This window comes from Gobio gobio (assembly GCF_949357685.1).
Source record: "Gobio gobio genome assembly, chromosome: 23".
Classification (NCBI taxonomy): domain Eukaryota; kingdom Metazoa; phylum Chordata; class Actinopteri; order Cypriniformes; family Gobionidae; genus Gobio; species Gobio gobio.
The window spans coordinates 32060502-32084519 of record NC_137119.1 but is presented as its reverse complement, the minus strand read 5'-3'; the positions used below and the strand labels follow the sequence as shown (position 1 = coordinate 32084519).

Sequence of the window (24018 nt, the reverse complement as noted above, 5' to 3'; positions counted from 1 at the left end):
ATCTGTTACTATAGGGCCCTGTTGGTTTTCCTGGAGACCCTGGTCCACCTGGTGAGCCAGGTGTTGCTGTAAGTACCAAAATCCATTTAAATCATTAAAACTGTCATTTGCAGGGTAAATACACAGCATGGTGTTTGCATGTTTTGTCAATTGTAAGTTTATTTGTCTCTAAAATTTCGTCTATAAAATGATCAGGGAATAGATGGAGGCCCAGGAGAAAAAGGAGAGGATGGAGAGTCTGGTCAACCTGTGAGTATTAACAATATTTAGGTGCAATACTGTACCTTTGACTATATTTTATATAAACTGCCTTTATAATTTCCTGCATACTTTGTCATTATATTCAGGCAGTAATGATTCAAAATATAATGATTGGAATTGCAGAGCACTGTGTTTTCCTCTTGCATAAGTATTTATACAGTACAAATAGATTAATAAACTGTAATTGGATATACGGAAGTCAAATATAATTGTCTGAGCCTACAGTGGCAACCCATAAATTGCAGTCCTTATTAACATTTATTATAGTAATTTGGATTTTTTAGAGCAGGGAAATTGGTTAATTTACCATTAAATTCAATGTATCTGAATCTCCAGGTTTATAAATGTGAATGTCTAGCCTTGACGTCTAGCGAGGCCCATTTATAAGCTAGAGTTCTATGAAAGTTTAATGAGGGGAGGTTTGTTTTGAGCAACAAGCTTTCACAGAAATACATACAGCTTCTGATTAGAAGTTTATCATTTTAGAATCAAATCAATCACACAGCTGAATAATTTCACGAAATTGTATCCATCCTATGTTGGTGTGATTTCGAAACCCCAGTGTTTCTTAATTGTGTTCAGTTAATTTCACAAAATCGGTTAAGGTTGGCAAGGCGAACGAAAGAAAGTTTAGTTACAAAAAGTTTAGTTATAAACCTAAAATAGGCTGGTTCAGTTGTTTTCTGTGTTTCTTGATTCATTCATTTCTCTATTTTAGGGTCCTCCTGGTCCTTCTGGAGAAGCTGGCCCACCAGGACCTCCTGGCAAACGAGTATGTACAGCCTTCATCGCTATTATACTTTAAGCAGTGCCAGTTTAGCATATTGATTATTTTTTTAATGATCAATATTTTTCTAAGGAAGAGGCAGAACAATTTTTCTCACTAAGAATGGAACACGTATACTAAAACTGCTATTGCTTAATCTGACCCGTGTAAAACAGTCACCATTTTTGTTTAAAACTCATCCTCATCAGCACGGATGATCAGTTGTTTTTCACCCAGGGTCGTACTGCTCAACGGCAAAGAGAAAAAACAAAGTCCTTCACAGGGTGATGAATTGTGCATACTAAATCATCAGTCTGAAATCGAAAACAGCGTTTAAACGGCGTCAGAGCCAGAACTCATTTCCTCCACTGTAGTCCTACATCTCTCTCAGGATGAAAGAAGAAAATCAGTCCAGACGTTATATTGATCCTGGGCCTGTTTGAGTGACAGTGATGAGGGGACGGCGGTGTAAAGGATGTTACAGAGGAAGAGGAAATATAACTGTCACATTCGGGACAGGAATTGGAGATCCTCTCCCATTGCCACATCAAAAGAAATTTGTTCAGCCAAATTACACCCCATCGCCTCGCAGAAAATAGTGTTGTTACACTGGTCACGAAAATAATTCATAATTTTCCGAACAGGGGAAAAAAAGGAGTTAACTTTTAGATTCAATTGAGGTGTTTCTCACAGCACTCTATTGAACTGTCGAAATATTATTTCATCTCGTCTTTTGCGCTAGATCAGTTTTGCTGCATTTACACTGAACTTGCAGTAGATCCTTTATGATCTTCATTGATGTACAAATTCATATAATTGAAAATTTTAATTTTACTTCCCACCTTTTAATGTGGAAAAAACAATGAAACATTTAACTTAAGGTTCTTAACCTTAGTTTTAGTTCAAGTTAGCCTATTTCGTGTAATCGGCAATGGTTGATTGACATGTTAGTCGCTGTGGCCACATGTTTTGGACCTTGCATTTACACTATATTGCCTAAAGTATTGGGACACCCCTCCAAATCATTGAATTCAAGGTGTTCCAATTACTTCCATGGCCAAATGTGTATAAAATCAAGCATCTATGCAGACTGCTTCTACAAACATTTGTGAAAGAATGGGTCTCTCTCAGGAGCTCAGTAAATTCAAGCGTGGTAACGTGACAGTTTACCACCTGTGCAAGTCCATTCATGAAATTTTCCTCACTGTTAAATATTCCACGGTCAACTGTTAGTGGTATTATAACAAAGTGGAAGCAATTGGGAACAACAGCAACTCAGCCACGAAGTGGTTGGCCACGTAAAATCACAGAGCGGGGTCAGCGCATGCTGAGGCACACAGTGTGCAGAAGTCGCTAACTTTGTGTGGCTTTCAGATTAGCTCAAGAACAGTGTGTAGAGAGCTTCATGGAATGGGTTTCCATGGCCGAGCAGCTGCATCCAAGCCTTACATCACCAAGTGCAATGCAAAGCATCAGATGCAGTGGTGTAGCACGCCGCCACTGGACTCTAGAGAAGTGGAGACGTGTTCTCTGGAGTGACGAATCATGCTTTTCTGTCTGGCAATCCGTTGGATGAGTCTAGGTTTGGTGGTTGCCAGGAGAACGGTACTTGCCTGACTGCATTGTGCCAAGTGTAAAGTTTGGTGGAGGAGGGATTATGGTGTGAGGTTGTTTTTCAGCTTTTCAGGGGCTTGGCCCCTTAGTTCCAGTGAAAGGAACTCTTAAAGGGTTAGTACACCCAAAAATGAAAATTTTGTCATTAATTACTTACCCTTGTGTCATTCGACACCGGTAAGACCTTTGTTTTCTCGCACTTGCGTCGTGGTGCTTCGTGCGTTCATGTTAGGCCTAGGCGGAAGACAGAAACTTGTTGAATAAAGTCGTTATTTTGATTTTTTTTTGGGCACAAAAACTATTCTCGTTGCTTCATAAAATTATTGTAGAACCACTGTAGTGAGATGAACTTTGTAACAACGTCTTTAGTACCTTTTATGGGTCTTGTGAGTGTAAATTCCATTGCTGCCAATGGAGGCCTTTCTGAGCCATCGGATTTCAACAAAAATATCTTAATTTGTGTTCCGAAGATGAACAAAGGTCTTACGGGTGTCGAACGACATGAGGGTAAGTAATTAATGACAGAATTTTCATTTTTGGGTGAACTAACCCTTTAATGCTTCACCATAACAAGACATTTTGGACAATTTGGATGGCCCCTTCCTGTTCCAACATGACTGATACATAAAGACATGGATGAGCGAGTTTGGTGTGGAGGATAGAAAACCTTTGGGATGAATTTGAGCGGAGACTGTGAGCCAGGCCTTCTCGTCCAACATTAGTGCCTGACCTCGCCAATGCGCTTCTAGAAGAATGGTCAAAAAGTCCCACAAACACATTCCTAAACCTTGTGGAAAGCCTTCCCAGAAGAGTTGAAGCTGTTATAGCTGCAAAGGGTGGGCCATATTAAACACTACGGATTAAGAATGCATTTGCATGTAAAGGCAGGTGTCCCAAAAGTTTTGGCAATATAGTGTATTTTGTGTACCACTTTTGAAGGCATCACCTGAGACCGATGTTAATACCAGGTGTAAACAACTGCTGGACCCCCTTGGAGAAACCCTCTGTTAAAACCTCCTGCTATTTTGGCAAACAGACCTGGTTGAATTGTATTAGCCAGCCCAAGCAACACTGTGCTATCCCATTATTCCTCCATAAAGTTTATGGCATCTCTTTGTGCGCACACATCCATTATTCATGCAAAATCTAGAGGAAAAACCACTCACTTTCCCAGTATGCTTGATGGAGCTCTCCTTGGGAAAATTATACACCCTATCAGCATACACGGATAGCAATGGCTGACGGACTGTGGATAGAGAAACTGCCATTTCATCAGCAAAGGTGTTTTAATCCTGCAAGAGGAAGACGGTCGCAGGAAGACTGATCTCGTGGAATTAAGTCTCCTGCATCAATAATTCTGGCTGGAGCTTATTTTGCATCAAACACAGAGACGTTCTGCTTTCTCAGCAGTTTACCGACCGCAGTTGGAAATGAATATGGAGATTCCCTTACTTATTCTCTCTCTCTGTTTATTTCTTGGACTCTGTTCAGTCTTGGACCCGTGAGACAGTCCCTAGACCATTAACCATCTTGAGAATTATTGAATTTGGTGAATCCTCCAACTGTCATTAGTTGATTTCTTCCTGCTCTTCATTACATTTACATATGGAAAATCATGCAGTGGAGACAAGGACAAATTGTCACACAGGTTTTATCTTACTTTAGATTCAATAGTTAAATTACACAAATGTGTATTTTCTCTAGTTGGTTCTCTGTATTTTCAATATGTTGGTATCAAACATCTAGTTCAAAACCTTCTTAAATTAAAGGGTTTTTTTTCACTACTAAAATTCAAATAATAAAGGTAGATTTTAACTGAAATGTTGAACTCTGCTGCCAGAGGAAGGATATTTTTCATAAATGTCAGGGCGGGGCAAGTTGTCAGATGTTATATTTTAGATATTTTTTGGCAGCGGATGCTATTTACACCATGTAAATCGCAACTAGATTCTATTTACACTAAGTGAAAATAACATATTTTTCTAAGCGATAGATGATATTTACACTAAGTGCAAATAGCTGTAGATGCTATTTACTAAGTGAAATAACACAAGTGAAAATAGTGATATATTCTATTTACACCATGTAAAAGTAGCAGTTCTTTGCAATATGTGTAAATAGTAATTAGATGCTATTTATACTTTATTTGGACAGATTCATACTATTTGCACCTCAGTATAGTTGTACATTAACGGGATGCAATAATAACAGTGTAAATGATTATATTTAATACAATTATTAAATGGATGCTGCCTTAATGGGACAATAAAAGCCCTCCCTACACCTACCCAATAAATACTTTTATTATTATTAAACATTTCGTTAGGCAATTTATTTCCACTTGTACAACATTTTCTTCATTTTTATTGAAAGTAAATGCCTTTCCGATGTGATACGTGATGGGAAAAGGGAGAAGAGCAAGCTCAGCAAAAGGTGGATTCGAACCCGGGTCGATCGCATCAAAACCTTGTTTCACAAGCCTTACGCTCTACTGACTACGCCACTAAAGACGTTAAAATATGTGCGTCTTTTTAAATCTTGTTTAGGCCCAACCAGGCATTGTTAGGCGGAGCTAGTGTGAAAAGCACTTGCCAACAAGACACGCTATTTGCACTTGGTGTAAATAGACACTCCGATTTTTTGTGTGTGTGTGTGTGTGTGTGTGTGTGTGCATTACCATTAGCATTTTTGATGTTTCATCATGAATTGTTTTGGGTTTTTTCTGGATGTAATGGTTGAAATTTTCAATAGCCAATGTTTTAACGACGTTTAATGTGACAACTAGCCCCGGTCACCTTTGCGAATATAAATGAATGTATGCTCACACGAAAGACCTTCGCAAAAATGCAAATGGATCCATTTGCCCATTAATAGCCATCAAGCAAGTTCCCCCAAGTGCTACCATGATGTCTCACTGTGACCTTTTTCCCATTTGTTTTATAGCCAAGCAGAGAAAAATGCTCAAATACAACGTCCTTTTCTCTGTCCGCAGGGACCCCCGGGGGCTGCAGGAGCTGAAGGCAGACAAGGAGAGAAGGGCGCCAAGGTAACGTATCATTCCAAATCAATTCAACCCAGGCACACACTGCAGCCTCCACTGCCATAATTAAAGCACAGTGAGCCATGGGAGAAAGAACATCTCTGACAGAGTGACTCACTGTTAATACATGTGGAAAGACTGTCACTGTGGGATTGAAGTGTGTAGGTTGTTTTAGCTTTAGTTCATCAACTGAACCCCTATTATCCAAATTGCGATTTGTAATGTAATGTTGTAGCCTTTTAAAGAGTATTTATATTATATTAATTATATTATTAGACCTTTTGGGTTTTTGTATTAGAAAGGCTGCATTTGATAAAAAATACAGTAGGTTTTCTTTCTTCATCAGTGATATTTCAGTGAGCATTGCGTGCTAATTTTATGCATTAAAAAACCTAAACAGATTCTATAATCCTCTCTTCTCCTTACCTGTAGGGCGAGGCAGGATCCGAGGGTCCACCAGGTAAAACTGGACCAGTTGGCCCCCAGGGTCCCGCTGGAAAGCCTGGTCCTGAAGGTCTACGAGGAATCCCCGGTCCTGTGGTGGGTCCCCATGTCACTCATCACCTAAAAGTTTATACATACACATCACCACTATTATACAAACACATCAATACAATACAATCAATTTCAATAGTTTTGAAATGGCTCATTTCATAACACTTAGGATACACTTAAACGTGCACTGTGTAGATTTTAGCGCCATCTAGCAGTGAGGTTGTGAATTGCAACCGCCCAGCTCACCCCTCCCTTTCGAAGCACACAGAGAAGCTACGGTGGCCGACACAGGACAAAGATGTCGTCGTCTGAGACAGAAGAGAGTAGCTACAGTTTGTCCGTTTAGGGCTACAGTAGAAACATGGCGGCACAAAATGGCGATTTCACTGTAAGGGGACCCGCGGTGTATGTAGATAGAAATGGCTCATTCTAAGGTAATTAAAAAATAACGGTTCATTATCTAAGGTTTTTATACACCACTGATAAAATAGTTATGTATATTATATAGCATTTCTGTCAATAGATCCTCATAAATATTACACACTGCACCTTTAAAGTACTGCAAATTTAATATCATATACAGTATATATGAAACCAGGTGGCATCTGCAAACAAATGATGCTTGACCTTTTCTCTAAACTTTCTCCAGCTTTGCTTATGAATATTAATTATGTGACATGGCATTTGCCCAGTAGTTCTAGCAGATTACTCCTCACCACTGCCAATGCTAGGTGCTTTTGCATGTTCTTAAAGTTGTTGGTGTAGCTACAGTACAATTTTTTTCTTTGCATTGCGGCCAAGCAAGGCAATGACACGTTTAAGTATTCAAATAATTTGTGTGGCCACTGAATAGCCTAAACACACACACTACCCATCACAGAAAACCTTCTGCATTTTTACATTAAAAAAAACGAATTCTCTATGATTTATAAGCTTGTTTCTAATGAGGACCTTAATTTAGGTCCCCACGGTGACACGAGTCCCCATGAAGTCCCCACCGGGATAGAAAAACATAAACGCACACACACACAGAAACAGAACTAAATGAAACACCCACTCACTGAATAATAAATCGCCTATCTATATCTTTCTCTCGTATAGTCTCTATCTATTTCTTGTCTATTTGATAATACTTTTTAGTATCTGGGCTATTAATCATTGTCCAGCCCAGAGTAAATCAATGGCAGACCATAAGCAAAAAACAATGCAATAATGGCTTTTATAATTGGATGGATTTTTACAGGGTGAACAAGGACTTCCTGGTGCTCCTGGACAAGACGGCCCTCCTGGACCAATGGTAAGAGGAGAGACCCCATTCCTTTTGCTCATTCTTTCTGTCAACCTTTTATCCTTTCTCTCTTTTCTATGTGTGCGTGTATATGTGGGTATATGTGCACAAATTGAATTCTCACTGTTGGTTCTCTGATATTTAGGGACCTCCTGGTCTCCCTGGCCTGAAAGGAGACCCCGGCTCTAAGGGTGAGAAGGTGAGTGACATTCTATTTCTTTTCCTGCCATTTTTTATTAATGTGGTGTCTTACATTTCAAAGAGGCTCAAGGTCAAAGATAAAGACTAGACTAGGTCACTCCAGGAAGCCAGAGGAAAAGTTTCACCGCCAGGAGAAAAGTTTCAGTATAATACAGAAGTGTTATTTCTAGTGTTATTAAACGTTTTTATACATTCAGGAATCCTTTTTGATTGCTGATTATTTTCTTGAGCATTGTCTTTTTGTGACTCAAGTTGGGGTAAAATATTTTATTACATGTTTTGCAATGGAAATATATTTATTTAAATGATGTTATATATTATGCAGTTCAGTATAAGTTAGTTTTTTCCATTTATTTTATTTAATTATTTATTTTTTGAAAATCAAGTTTATTTTTTTGGTATTGGTTATTTGATTTTCAAAATATATATCAGAGGAGCAGTAATTTATCAATTTGCAACAAGAACATTTTCATACTCATAAGACGCGTTCAGACCTTTATTAACGATAAACATGAAAAACCATGAAAGAATCATGAAAAGAAAACCTCAAGTTCAAACGATAACATGCATTAAATTTTATGAGAATTTACTGAACATTTTTTAAATATAAAGAAAAAAATTATTCTCCATTTGTGATGTGGCGGTGAGCTATAACGCACATACATGTTCTTTTTGTTTATTAGAGTTTGAATTCAAATCAAATACTGCCGAACTGGTAGTCTACTTCATAAATTATATGAAAATTATTGAAATATATGGTTCAGTTCACTCAAACAATATATGGAAATGGAGGGGCCCTTATATGGTCAGTAATGGAGCTTGGTGAAAAAGTTTGGTACTGCGCCCAAACAAAATCTTACTGAAAGCACATTTTTTGAAATATCAACCTAAAATTTGGAACTTGTTAAGATTTTTGGCTTTGATTATCTTGCAGTTTTAAAGTCCAGCATAAAATATATATGTATGATATAAAATATGAATAATTATATTTTCACATTGTACATTTGTGTACAGTTTCACTTTCTTAATTTATTTCACTTCTACAATAATCTGTCTTCTTTAGAACAAGACCAATCTTACATCTATATTCCAAAGCATTCTTGAATTTCAACCATTTAAGTTCGGATAGTGAATTATCATGTCTATGCAGAAAAAAAGTGTGTGAGAGTGTGTGTGTGTGTGGGGGGGGGGGGTTAGTTAAATTAAACTTTAATTTAATTAACCTGTTCACACAAAGGACAATAACTATAAGATGCTCAAGCTCTTTAAAGCAGGATTGATTCTATGTTTTTATTATTCGACAGCTGGGAAAAATCATTCTGAAAGTGATTACAACAATATTGTTTCTCTGTTCTGTTATCGTTATAGTTGTGGTGTGGACTCAGCTATTCTTTTATATTTAGAAGGATTTTTAGAACTATATCGTTATGGTTATCGTACTTGGTGTGAATGGTCCTTTAGTATAATGTAAACTGATATTCTTTGATAGTTTGGTTATGCTTATTTAAACATTTTGTATGCAAGACCATCGACTGATCTTCTGATCCGCTATCATATTCATTTTTCTTCCAGGGTCACCCCGGTCTTATCGGCCTCATCGGACCCCCCGGTGAGCAGGGAGAGAAGGGAGATCGGGGTTTGCCTGGTCCTCAGGGCTCTGCCGGCAGCAAGGGAGATTCTGTGAGTCACTAATGATTTATTTGTCCTTTCTACCCCACCACACAACAAATGGCGTACCTCCAGCAGCGCACCTATCAGGACTTCTCCTGCTGTAATGCTTGCAAATTAAAGTAACGACCGACTGAAACAATAACGTCTGCACTTATTGCATCTGTGTACATCATCATAATCGTGTTATGGATGAAGCTGTCATGAAAGGTTCTCAGAGCCAGCAGTAATTATATTACGCCAGACGTTCCCATCAAACACCAGTGCGATTACATTTTTTCACAGTCAAACTGTGAAATGTTTGCCTCGTTGAAAAACCACGCAACACATATGCAATGCAATCAGCAAATATATAGAAAACCTTTAAAAGTTGATTTGAATAATCAATTAGAAATTGCATTGGCCCATTCTCAGTGGTTTAAAGCAATGCAGCTTTAAACGTATTAGGATTTAGCTTAATGAAATTGTAGTCTCCCCTTCTGTGAGTTTGAAAAAATCGAAAAGGTTCCCATCTCAATAACGTTTCCCGCTGGACAGATTTGCGATCTGTTGCTGAGTTTAGTAACAGAGTCTGCATTTCTCCCCACAGAATTAACTCAAAAGTCCTTGACTCTAATGAAGTGTAATGATCGGTGTGTAATACAAACCAGAGGAATATATGATTAGCAAGAGTCGTTTTCATCTCGCTGACAGAATTGTACTTTTTAAAAACAATTCTCCTCACATAGTTGTTTGAATTTCTGTTTACCAACATCTTATTGTTTGTTTTTCTTATAGATCCAATTAAATATCAATCATATGAAGTTCTGCTTTCTAACCATCTGCTCTTTAAACTGCAGGGTATTGGTGGTGCTTCTGGTCCGCTTGGTCCACCTGGTCCTCCAGGATTGCCCGTGAGTCTTTTCTCTGTTGTTTGCATTTTGCATTCACTGTTGAATTATTGTCAAACTATACATGGCACCAAGGTGCAAATTTAAACCATCACAAAGTTTTTTTGAGAGAACTATTAAACATGTTAGATTACTATGATTTTACAAAAATGTACTAAGTAATCCGTTTTAAACACATTTAATGCCTTTCAACATTTTAAAATTGGGATTTTGGTCTGTCCCACCTCAGCGTTCTTACCTATACTAATCGTTTCCACCATTTAAATGTATACAGGTGTCATAGTTTTGACATACACTACCATTCAAAGGTTTGGCGTCAGTAAGATTAAAAAATAACAATAATAATAATAATAATACCAAGGACAGATTAAATTGGTTAAAAGTGACAGTAAAGACATTTATAATGTTACAAAATATTTTTGTTTAAAATAACACTACCATTCAAAGGCTTGGCGTCAGTAAGATTAAAAAATAACAATAATAATACCAAGGACAGATTAAATTGGTTAAAAGTAACAGTAAAGACATTTATAATGTTACAAAATATTTTTGTTTAAAATAAATGCTCTTTCTATTCATCAAAGAATCTCGAAGCACAACTCAAGTGTTTCTTGACCATCAAATCAGCATATTATAATGATTTCTGAAGTATCACGTGACACTGAAGACTGGAGTAATGTTGCTGAAAATTAACATCCTCATCACAGGAATAAATTACATTTTAAAATATATTACAATAGATAACAGTTATTTAAAATTGTAAAAAAAACTTTTACTTAGCCTGACAAGCCAGACCCACATCAAGATGTTGGGTCTGGGAACTCACCATTGGCAGGGCTCAATCCGAAGAGGCGGGATAAATGGTTGTCTTTCAAATTCCCTCTGCACGCAATAGGATAGCGCTACAATCAACCAGAGCAACGAAAAAGGTGAAGCGGAGCTAGTTAATAGATTCACCTTTTCTTTTTCTTTTTTCACCTTTTTTTTCCGGCAAAACTCCGAACACATCTTCCTTTTTTAAGAATGACTTCAGTCCCGTTCTTTGTTCTTTTCTCAATGACAAGCTTAACTCCAAGTCTTCCATTCACTCATTATTATGTTAAGCCCGCCCACCGACTCTATACACAATGTGATTGGCCTGACTAGAGTCTGGTTATTCCAGCTGGCAAGCCAACGGAGAGTTGCTGGACGCCCTGGCTGCAAATTATATTTGCTGCTGGTAGGGTGCGTCTAGATTTCTAGGCTAGTTTTACTGTATTTTTAATTAAAAGAATCCAACTATGGAGAGACTTCTTGAAACAGTAAGGCCAATTCACACCGCACAGGCAAACGCCAACAAACAAGTTGGCCATTAGATTTAGAATTTTATGAAAAATAACCCCACAGATACCAACAAACGCTGAACATATTCAGTTGGGTGAAAATAAACCACAACCAATGCCAACAGACGCTGACAGGGGTAACACACTGATCCGACAAAATGTAATTTGTCTGTGAATTAGCTTTTAAAAACCTTATAGACCCTAAGCTTTTGAAAAGTAGTGTATGTTGAACTGATATTATTATTAATTTAGAAAAAATAATTGTAATGTTAACTGTATTTTCCATGCTACATTTCCATTTTTAGGGTCCACAAGGGCCAAAGGGATCCAAGGGATCGAGTGTAAGTTCCACTTTATCGCTGATCAATTCATTCGGCTTGTTATAATAATGTTAGAAAACGCGCTTATGATTTTTAAATCATCTTCTTGCAGGGTCCCGCTGGTCAAAAGGGAGACACTGGCACGGTCGGACCACCTGGTCCTCCTGTAAGTGAACTTTTGCATTCTTCGAGAAGAATTTTACTATAAAAAATGCAAGAGGCTCATGGATACGCGCTCATTTTCACATTCTGTAGGGTCCTCCTGGTGAGATCATCCAGCCTCTGCCTATGCACATGCCCAAGAAGTCCCGTCGCTCCATCGACATGCAAGCGGACGAGGCGGGCACCATGCTGGACTACGGAGAGGGCATGGAGGATATCTTCAGCTCTTTGAATAATCTCAAACAGGACATTGAGCGCATGAAGTACCCCATGGGCACACAAAACAACCCCGCACGAAGCTGTAAAGACCTTCAGCTCGCACACCCAGAATTCCCAGATGGTAAGTGAGCAGACAATGGGTAAAGGAGACAGTCTTGAACAGATAAATCCGGAAAACATGTAACGTTCGCTGCATTCCGAGCTACTCAGTAGTATTGGCTGTGCTTCTAAAATTCCAATCCCGTCACTCAGGAGGATTTGAATAACAGCAGCAGCAGCCGACGGCTGATTGGGAAGATGTTTAGCATTCTGCGGACTCCAGCGGGAGCTAACCTCTCCCTCCCAAATCATGGCTTACAAAATGCCAGCTCTTACACTGACCTTTCAGAGTTGGTTTTACCGCACTCGCATTAGCCTGCTATTTTATTTACACAATGCATCGCCACTGCTGATGCCCATGAAGATATAAATAAAAAGCTAGACAGAGCTGTGGCCGTATCTTCATATATGATCTAAATGATTTCTTGACATTTATACTGTATCTGTCATTGTTTTAGACCCTGGTGTATGATAGGGTTTTTTCTCCCTCAGGTGAATACTACATCGATCCCAACCAGGGATGCTCCGGGGACTCCTTCAAAGTGTACTGCAACTTCACAGCGGGAGGCGAGACCTGCATCTTTCCTGATAAAAAGTCAAATGGAGTGAGTGGCATTCTGAAACCCCTAAGGAAGAGCTAGCCAATAACAGCCAAACATGATCACAACATCTTACCTCCGTCACATACAATAGGTTTCTCATAAAGACCACATAAGTGCATCAAGCAGTCACTTCCAAGAGATGCTTTCTTAGTGATTGTTGGTTATTGGAGGTGTGATATTTATTTATTTATATATATATATTATATATATATATTAGGGGTGTAACAGTACACGTATTCGTACCGAACAGTACCGAATGCAATTTTTAACAGTTAACTGTAGGCTTGTTTTATGAAACATACTTCAATCCGAGTTCCCACGCAAACATATTAAGTATATTGTCTATTTTATCACGAAATTCAAACGATCAATGCCATTTTGACACTCTTTAATGTGACGTGACTGATCACTGTATAGGCACGTCAGTTCAAGCGTCGGCGCAACGCGCGAGTGAACGCAATCATCTCTTAGTCAAAGAATAAACATGAATCAACATCTTAAGGTATGTTGAGCATATATTACAACTTACTGAAACGTACGTCATGTAGTCACTCAATCAGTGTTTCAACCGCGGAAAGACGTCAATAAAACAGCTTGTAAACAATGTCACGTAGCATTACAAGTCATTCAGTCTCCACAGCTGTTAGTTCACTAGAGAAATGAACTCTTTTGCTAAATATATGCACTATATTAGCCTATATATTCATTATATTCTACTTAACCTGTTGTGATGTCTTGATTATTTAATGTATGCTTAAATAAAGAGTAAAAATATGTTTTTGGAGAAAAAACAACATTTTATAATTAGACTTCGAAGTTAATGCAAAAACTGCCTTACATTGTACGCAAACATGCAAACTTCATATGTTACTTGAGTGTTGATTATTATATCTAAAAATAAATAGCAATTGAATTTAGGTTAATAGTTTGGGGTCTGTTGTTAACATTATATTATAATATTATAGTAATGTGCAAGTAAGGGCTCCCTATATAGTTTACAACATTATCTTTAAGAAACTTTTAGTTATAGTTGAATTCATTTAAGGACAGACAATTTTTTCAGTAAACCACTGTTTAATAAATTTATATTTAGTTTTTTCGCCCCTGATGTATCAAACCGTACTGAACTGTGACTTCAAAACCGGGTTACGTTCCAAACCGTCAGTTTTGTGTACCGTTACACTCCTGATATATATATATATATATAGTGCTGTCAAACTTAAAGATTAATCGCGAGTAATTGCATCTAACATAAAGTTTGTGTTTATATTATACAAGTGTGTGTGTATGTATTTATTTATTTATCTATTCATATATATTATATACGTGTGTGTGTGTGTGTGTGTGTGTGTGTGTACTCGCATCTTTGTGTGTGTGTGTGTTTATGTGCGTGTGTACACACACATATATATCTCACATTTCAACAATAGTGACAATTAAGCACCCCATTTCCCCAAAAAATTCTCATTGTTGTAAAGAATCCAGATGTTTTACTTATGAATTTGTTTGTCATTTTCTTTATTTTCAGGTATGATTCTCAGATAAAAAAAAATAAAAAATTCTGAGAATCATATATATATATATATATATATATATATTGAATCATTTTAAAATATTAACAAGCAATAAAACAGATACTACTAAAATATATAAATACGTTAAATATATCATCATAATATTTGTGTTTCTTTTATTTTTGTTTTTTCATATTACACCAGTGGCAATGAAGTAGTGGGAAATGTCCATAATTTACAAGAAAAAAAATACCACAAAAGTACTGTAAAACACCTATATGGTCTTGCAAATAGGATTTGTACAATTTATTTTTGTCTTGATTTTGGAGTCTAGGGTTCCCTTTCGTTCAGTCACTACGACGTACGTTAGTGACTAACGAATGGGGGTTTCGCTTAGAAGCCAATCATCTCCGAGAATTCAACAGCGCCCAATGGCAGTGCCAATGCCATGGGCATGCGGAATTTGCATGCGTAACTCCGCCCCACCTCGTGGGTATATAAGGAAGTACGCTGGCAACATCGCATTATGTTTCTGCTTTGGAGCCAAGAGTATCTCTTCACTCCTTCAAGCCTGATCTGAGTCTTCGACAAGCCTTCGAGACGAGCAGCTTTCCAGAGACGTTGGTGTTACGGCGCGTTCCAGTGATCATCATACTGCCTGCCTGCTGATCTGCGCAGTGGTCCGCTAGACAGCTGGTGTGTGGTCCCTGGGCGCTTCGGCGTTCTCTGCGAAGCTTCCTCTCACAAAAGAGCTTACACGTGACGCGTCCTTTTCAGGATGTCTCGTCCGTGTACTTCTGGGTGTGGCCGATCGTTATCTTCTTCTGATGGGCACAAACACTGTCTGGTATGTTTGGGCTTTCAGCATGCCCAGGCAGCGTTTGTGGGTGAGTCATGTTCCCACTGCGGGACCATGACCATCGCGGTGTTGCGGTCAAGACTCCATGACCTTCGTAATGAAGTGAGAGTCCCCTCTACCACACCCCGATCTACTGAGTCCCAGAGGCCCAGTACTTCGGCTGGTGGTCAGGGTGACCTGACGGTTACGGTGCGGAACAAAGCCCCGACGCTCATGCCTCGGGCCACACCCCCGTCTTGCACACTGCAACCCGCGAGTGTCCAGACGCAGATCGCGGGGCCGGCTCCTGCCCCCCCGCGCATCTCGTTTGGCGCTCCGGAGGAAGATGTGATGTCGGTCACCGCATCACAAGGTGGGCTCGAGTCCTCTGAGGATGATGACTCGGCTGTGCTGCCGCCTTCGGGCACTCCAGCATTGCCCAAGTCGGACCCAGAGCTGACAGCCATGTTGTCTCGGGCAGCCGCGAGCTTAGGGATAGAGTGGAACCCTCCGCCCTGTCCAGAACGCTCCAGGCTCGATGATTGGTTTTTGGGAGCGCGCGCTGACAACCGTCAGTCCCCGCCCCCAATACCTTTCTTTCCCGAGCTTCATGAGGAACTTGCGCGGTCCTGGAAGTCCCCGTTGTCTTCCCGTGACCGTTCGGCGACTTCCTCCGCCTTCTCCGTCCTCGATGGGGCGGCGGCCAATGGGTACACTGGGGTCCCCCCAGTTGAACGTTCTGTTGCGATGCAACTGTGTCCTCAGAGCGCTTCAACCTGGTGCGGTGATCCTAAGCACCCCTCCAAAGCCTGTCGATTCACATCAACCTTGGTGGCGAAATCGCACAGAGCCGCGGGGCAGGCTGCCGCTTCTTTGCATGCCATGGCGATCCTTCAGGTCTACCAGGCCAGGATCCTCAAGGACATGCACGAGGGTGGAGTTGATCCGGGGCTCTTAAATGAGCTGCGTGCCGCCACCGACCTCGCTCTCCGGGCGACGAAGGTGACCGCACGCTCCCTGGGTCAAGTGATGTCCACAAACGTGGTCCAGGAGCGTCACTTATGGCTGAACCTGGCCGATATGCGGGACACCGAGCGGACCCGGTTCCTCGATGCCCCCATATCCCAGGCCGGCCTCTTCGGCGGGGCGGTTGAGGACTTTGCCCAACAGTTCTCAATCGCCCAGAAGTAGACTGAGGCTATAAAACATGTACTGCCCCGGCGGCCAGCTGCTGCCTCCACCCAGCCGCCGGCACAGTCGCCTCAGTCTGCTCCACGCCGAGGACGCCTTCCTAAGGCTCCCGCCCCTCCCGCCCGGCCCAAGCAGCAGCCTTCACCCGGGCCGGGTGGCAGAGGTCGCCGAAGGAAGGCGTCACAATCCGCTCAGCCCGCCCCGCGCCCCGCTAAACGCCAGGCCAAGCGGCGTTCCTGAGACGGATGGCTCAGGAATGGAGTATTCTTTCCAGGAGATGGTAGCAGGACCACTCCTTCCCCCGGTGGAGGGCCGGGGGAGAATCCTTTGTTCAGCTGCTGGCCCACGGGTCAGCAGCACCCTAATTTGGTCAAAGAAAGAATTAACACTCCCATCCCTGAGCCCACAGAGTCCGGTGATGACGGTGCGCGCCACCCACGGGTCCCGCCACTCGCATCCCACTCTGTCGCCAGCCTCCTGGCAGAGCAGACCCCAGTGGAACGTGCGTCCTTCCCTGGTCTCCTCTGTCAGGACGCAGCAGTCAACCGTGCCCCCGCACCGGGACGCCCCTCAGCCTCCCATGTCCGGGCCGGTGACGCTGCATCGCTGCAAGCCCACACCGGGTACGTCTGTACTCCGTATGACCCCGCTGGCACAGTTTCTGGGAGTCTGGCTTCAGCTTCCAGGGCTGTCCCGCTGGGTCGCGCGGACCATCAGGCGCGGCTACGCGATTCAGTTCGCGCAGGTTCCTCCCTGCTTCCAGGGAGTCCGTTCCACTATGATCGGGGCCAATGCCCCCGTCATGCGAGCGGAGATTGCCACCCTACTGGCGAAGGGTGCAATCGAACCTGTCCCTCCAGCCGAGATGAATTCCGGGTTTTACAGCCCGTACTTCATTGTACCCAAAAAGACCGGTGGGCTACGACCGATCCTGGACCTGCGCGTCTTGAACCGTTACCTTCACCGGTTTCCGTTCAAGATGTTGACAGCGAAACGCCTTTTCGAATGCGTTCGTCCAGACGATTGGTTTGCAGCGATCGACCTGAAGGACGCCTACTTCCATGTCTCCATTCTACCTCGACACAGACCGTTCCTACGGTTTGCTTTCGAGGGGCGGGCATATCAGTACGCAGTTCTACCATTCGGGCTATCTCTGTCCCCTCGCGTCTTTACGAAGATTGCAGAGGCAGCCCTTGCGCCCCTTCGGCAGCACGGGGTTCGCATCCTGAACTACCTCGACGACTGGCTCATACTGGGTCACTCTCGAGAGCAGGTTTGCGGACACAGAGATTTGGTGCTCCATCACCTAGCCCGTCTGGGCCTTCGGGTCAACTGGGAGAAGAGCAAACTTTGCCCCGCGCAGAGGATCTCTTTTCTCGGTATTGATATCGACTCGGTCGCAATGTGCGCGCAGCTTTCGAGCGAGCGCGCGCAGTCTCTGCTGACTTCCCTTCGTCAAATCGAGGGCAAGAGTGCGGTTCCACTGAAACTATTTCAGAGGCTCCTGGGGCATATGGTATCTGCAGCCGCGGTGACGCCGCTCGGATTGCTTCATATGAGACCGCTTCAGCACTGGCTACGCGATCGAGTCCCGAGATGGGCATGGCGGTCTGGCACGCTCCGGGTACAAGTGACTCGGGCCTGCTTACAGACTCTCACCCCGTGGTCGAACCTCAGCTTTCTACGGACCGGAGTGTCCTTAGAACGAGTTTCCAGGCATGTTGTTGTATCAACAGATGCATCATCCACGGGCTGGGGTGCCATGTGCAATGGACAAGCAGCCGCGGGCTCCTGGATAGGACCCCAGTGCCTTCTGCGCTCTCCGCGCCTATGTAGACAGTACGCGATGTTTCAGGACCTCAGACCAGCTCTTTGTCTGTTATGGTGGAGAGCGGAAGGGAAGTGCTCTCTCAAAGCAGAGGTTGTCTCACTGGATAGTGGACACCATTGTTTTGGCTTACCAACAGCAAGGTCGACCATGTCCCCTTGGTGTGAGGGCACACTCCACCCGGAGTGTGGCCTCCTCTTGGGCTCTAGCGCATGGCGCCTTGCTCACAGACATCTGCAGAGCTGCAGGCTGGGCGACACCCAACACATTCGCCAGATTCTACAATCTCCGAGTGGAGCCAGTGTCCAACTATGTACTCGCCCCTACGGGTGGCCGGTAATGGGCCAGGCTCAGGTGTCTTCGCTTGCTCGCCATTCCACTCCAAGGACTGGATACGTGCGATATTTTCCCTCAGGTGAGCTCCCCGAGAGCCCTGAGCTCCTCCAGCACTGCTTACGCCGACATCAGTTCAGTCTGCCCTTTCGAGCCCAGACCCTCATGTCCGGCCAGGTGCTCCGTGTGCATGGTTCCCCTCCGGCGACCCCCACACGAGTATTTCCACCGTAAGCCTCCTCAGCGAGCAGGTGTCTTTCCCTTGGCAAGTCCCTGCCGCCCCTAGGGTTAAAAATCCACCTTCGGCTGGTACCCTAGAGATCTTCCATATGCAGCCCTTGGCGGGTCATATGTGTGTTCTTAAGCCCTCCCTACGGGTAGGCATCTTGGCATTCCCTCACTGGGATATGCTTCCCAGTGTACCTTGGTAATCCTGTGATAAGTGGGAGTCCTTCGTCCGTACTAGTCTTACGACAGGGTACTCACACTTACGCAGGGCACTGGATGACAGCTGAGTGGCGTTGTTGTATTGGAACCCCCATTCGTTAGTCACTAACGTACGTCGTAGTGACTGAACGAAAGGGAACGTCTCGGTTACGTATGTAACCCTCGTTCCCTGAGGAGGGAACGGAGACGTACGTTTCCTTTGCCACGTCAGCTGTGCTGCCTGGAACGCGGAGTTCAGTCTTGGCTCCTGCAGCAGTAACATAATGCGATGTTGCCAGCGTACTTCCTTATATACCCACGAGGTGGGGCGGAGTTACGCATGCAAATTCCGCATGCCCATGGCATTGGCACTGCCATTGGGCGCTGTTGAATTCTCGGAGATGATTGGCTTCTAAGCGAAACCCCCATTCGTTAGTCACTAACGTACGCCTCCGTTCCCTCCTCAGGGAACGAGGGTTACATACGTAACCGAGACGTTTTTTTTTATACTTTTTAAACTATCTTGTAATGTTTATTTGTGCACTTATACCCTAAAGATCAGAAAAAATGTACATTGAGAGGCATGTTCATTGGACCATATGGTGTCTGAAAAATAGCTGGGTTTAATTGTATTTCATTTTCTGCTGAAGCAGGTTTGCTCTTCATACAACACTATTCACACAGCTGGTATATTCTTTGTGTCGTCTTTAAGGTGAGATTATCTTCATGGCCCAAAGAAGTTCCCGGCTCCTGGTTCAGTGAATTTAAGCGTGGCAAAATAGTAAGTGCACTTTCTCATCCTTCTTTCATCCACTCCTTTATGAAAAACATCATCTTGTCCTTCGAAACTAAAAGAACCTGAGTGTTCTGCCTCACTTTTTTTTTTTTACTTAACCATTGGGCAGACACCAGTAAGAGCTCAGCTTTTAAAAGATGCTGTCTCACAGCCCTGGATCCATCAACAAGCCGAGCAAACCCACAAACACCTACAAACACACAACTGTGCACAAATACACACCGCATTTATATTTGATGCAGTGGAGGAGAGTTATAAAGGCATCGCTGCACAGCTTTGTGTTTCTGGTGTCTGTTCCGACTGTTTTCTATTTTGTCTGAAGCAATAGTTGTTCTATTATTCAGAGTTCCAACTTTCCATTTATTGGTGCCTGTGAATTCTAGTGACTTGCTGTATCACTTACACACACTTTATCACTTAACACGTACATAAATCAAGTACTCAAGTAATAGAAAAAACCCTAATGAAATATTACTCCAGTAAATGACTAAGTACTCGTTTTCAATTTTACTTGAGTAAAAGTACAAAAGTACTTTATTCGTAAAAGTAAAAGTACTGATCAATGTACCATGTTTATTTTATATTCTATCCAACGATAAGAGAGATCAGTGCAGAAATTTAGTTACATTGACTTAAAAACATCCAAGTAAAATATCACAAACCTAAACGAGTGAAAAATTATACCATATAGTATTTAAAAAAAATACAAATAAAAAATAGATTTGTGTAAATATGCTGTGAACATTTTTATAAAAATACATGTGGTGCAGAACGAGTTAAAGGGATAGTTCACCCAAAAATGAAAATTCTGTCATCATTTACTCACCCTCAAGTTGTTCCAAACCTGTATGAGTTTTCTTTGTTCTGCTGAACAAAAAATAATATATTTAGAAGAATGTTTGTAACAAAGCAGATAGAGCAACCATTGACTACCATAGTATTTTTTTCCTACTATGGTAGTTAATAGTTGCTCTATCTGCTTGGTTACAAACATTCTTCTAAATATCTTCTTTTGTGTTCAGCAGAACAAAGAAACTCATACAGGTTTGAAACGACTTGAGGGTGAGTAAATGATGACAGAATTTTCATTTTTGGGTGAACTATGCCTTTAACATTTAAAGAGGAACACTATACAAACGTACTTTATATCATTTAAATTTCTACATTAGCGGGGAAGAGGCATGGGCATTCATTCGCATTATTTTAAGCTTGAAAATCAAACTTAGCATTATATGGATATATGGATAATTATATTTTCCTAATCTTATAAAAGAGATGATTATAAATAGAATTGCAACTTAACACAACAAACTTGAACAAAATATTATATTATATTTAGGGCTATCAAACGATTAACCGTGATTAATCGCATCCGAAATAAAAGTTTGTGTTTACATAATAAATGTGTGTACTGTGTATGATTTATTATGTATATTTGAATACACACACATACATGTATATATTTCAGAAATATTTGCATGTATTATATATCAATATAAGTATAAAAACAAATCTTAAATATATGCATGCATGTGTGTGTATTTATATATACATAATATAATATGTGTGTACTGTGTATAATTATTATGTAAACACAAACTTTTATTTTGGATGCGATTAATCATTTGACAGTACTAATTATATTATATTATATTAATTATACTTTTGTTTGGACTGTGCATATACTGTGCATGTTTTTTTACAATAACAGAAACAATGTTACTGGAATGGAAACAAATTGCAATCCCTTTTTTTTAAGTCATGCTATTTTGTAGTAAACGTGAATTATTAAAGAAAATTCTTATTATTATAATTATTATTATTATATTGTGCCACATGTAAAAAACATTTATACAAAAATATATTTGGTGGGACAAGTACAAATTCTGCTGATGAATAAATCTAGACTGGATAAACCCAGCCTGATCTGCAAGCGATTTGATTTCGCCCTGCAGCTCAGGCTGGAAACCTGTACATTCATTTCTACTGCTTCTGTCACACTTTTGCGGGAACCAATCACAGACTGGCTTATCTACCTGGCGCGCTATTGGCGGGTTTAACACGATGACGGATAGAGAAGCGATGGGTCGTTGCCCGTTCATCACGCCTCTTGTGGTCTGATTGGTTAAAGGACTATCCAATTGCGTACAGAGTCATTTGAATTATGCTCGTTTATCACGCCTCTTGTGCAGTAGAAACACAGAGCAGACTCCCCAGACCAATGTTCAAATCTTAGCCAGATAAGAATAAATCCTTAAACGTCCTGAAAACCTTTCTATCATTTTTGTTTTCACCCTCAAGCTTTCGTACGTGGACGCTGAAGGCAATCCTATAAACATGGTCCAGATGACATTCCTCAAACTACTGACAGCCTCCGCCAGGCAAAACTTGACCTACAACTGCCACCAGTCGGTCGCCTGGCACGATGCCACTACGGACAACTACGACAGGGCACTGCGCTTCCTCGGCTCCAACGACGAGGAGATGTCATATGACAACAACCCCTTCATCACGGCCCTGTCAGACGGCTGTGCGGTAAGACCTCCGTCTTAGATCTGTACCAATGAATTAGTCATTTTAAATCTGCGAACACACAGTTCTGATGGTCTTTGTCTCATCCTACAGGTGAGGAAGGGCTACGGAAAGACGGTTCTGGAGATCAACACTCCCAAAATCGATCAGGTTCCGATCGTCGATGTGATGTTCGCTGACTTTGGGGATCCCAACCAGAAATTTGGATTCGAAGTTGGTCCAGTCTGCTTCCTTGGCTAAAAAACACAGACAAAGAAAAAACATACCAACAACTTGTCAGGGTAGGACGGGTTAGCGCACGAGTCGAGACTTTTTTTCTTGACGTCATCCAACCATCGAGCCCGTTCCTGCCACATGCAAGTTTTGAATTAAAAAAATGGGGTAGCGAACACGTCTTACCATTTATGTATGTATTACCCAGGAAAATACTTGTTGCCCTTGTAGGGCAAGGATCACATGACATGAAACCTGTTATGGAACGAAAAGGTGAAGGACAACGTCAAGCCAAGGCAAACGGTGAACCTGGGAGGTCCTCGAGTTGGAGAAAGGAAGGACCTCTCATCCGGAGTCTATCGGTGCAGTGCAAAAAAAAAAAGATTTACAAAAAAAAAAAAAGATGACAACAATGGTGCTTGTTCAAAATAGAAAAAAAGAGGTGCTATGAGAAAGAGGATGTATTTTAATAAAACTGTAATTATTATTTTGTACATTGTTGATGTTTCTGAATCCACTTTCAAAACTTGCATGTGTATCACAATTACATCTGGCTCTTAAATTCCACATCCCTCACGAACGTTTATAAGTTATAGAACTGAATAAATAAAGAATTAAATAATATTTTGTGGATGAATACTGTGTACTTATTATTAAGCAAATAAAAGACAGCATTCAAACAGTTCCCTATTATTAATTGTAATGTAAGTCCTTTGTATATATTGACCATCCCGAAGTCGCTCTCAGTTCGGCCCACTGGACACCTCAAGAGGAAGATTCAACAGCACATGCAACGCAACTAATGTTGTCTCCTGTGCTTGATTTAATAATCTTGCCATTCACTTTAATTTAATTTTTGTTTGTTATTTGTTTGTTATAGGATTTTTTTTTTCAGTTGTAGGTCGGTCGTATACCTCAATCTCTCTTGAAAAAACCATACCGATGCAAGTATGGTGTGCCCTGTATATACCTTGGTTATACAGTTAAGTTTATATATTTTGGGTGGGGATTTTTTTTTTTTATTAATGGGGAAAATACATATCTGTTAGGCCTCTTTTTGTTCAAAACCTTCTGTGAATGCAATAATAAGGCCTTTTCGGTGACCCATTTTTGTAACTAAAATGAGAAATTGTTTTAAATGTGCTTTTTATGGTTCATTTCATTATTAAAAACTGGATTCCAACCAACCATGAAACTGAGGTGTGAATTGCTTGTTTGCTTTATCAGGTCAGATGGTTTTACTGTCTCTGCGGTGTTGCGTGATTTTAGGTTTTAAATGACCGTGCATTTCATCTGACTGATACTTTCAGTTTTAACACGCCATTTTGAAGGGAAAGTTCACCTAAAAATTCTGTCATTTACTCACCCTCAAGTTGTTACTCACAAAAGAAGATATTTTG

At 41.4% G+C, this 24018-nt stretch overlaps 1 protein-coding gene across 1 annotated transcript in view; it reads left to right on the top strand.

The window, feature by feature from the left end:
• The window catches only part of col11a1a (collagen, type XI, alpha 1a), a 95819-nt gene extending 72009 nt beyond the window's left edge, over positions 1-23810 (top strand). Inside the window, exons 52-67 of the mRNA XM_079806527.1 lie at positions 15-68; positions 196-249; positions 980-1033; positions 5634-5687; positions 6114-6221; positions 7420-7473; positions 7610-7663; positions 9238-9345; positions 10173-10226; positions 11851-11886; positions 11978-12031; positions 12121-12367; positions 12838-12950; positions 19790-19858; positions 22175-22408; positions 22499-23810. Coding sequence (XP_079662653.1) covers positions 15-68; positions 196-249; positions 980-1033; positions 5634-5687; positions 6114-6221; positions 7420-7473; positions 7610-7663; positions 9238-9345; positions 10173-10226; positions 11851-11886; positions 11978-12031; positions 12121-12367; positions 12838-12950; positions 19790-19858; positions 22175-22408; positions 22499-22645 — 1494 coding nt within the window. The 3' untranslated portion in view covers positions 22646-23810. The remainder of the gene's footprint in view (positions 1-14; positions 69-195; positions 250-979; positions 1034-5633; positions 5688-6113; positions 6222-7419; positions 7474-7609; positions 7664-9237; positions 9346-10172; positions 10227-11850; positions 11887-11977; positions 12032-12120; positions 12368-12837; positions 12951-19789; positions 19859-22174; positions 22409-22498) is intronic.
• Positions 23811-24018: the final 208 nt, after the last annotated feature.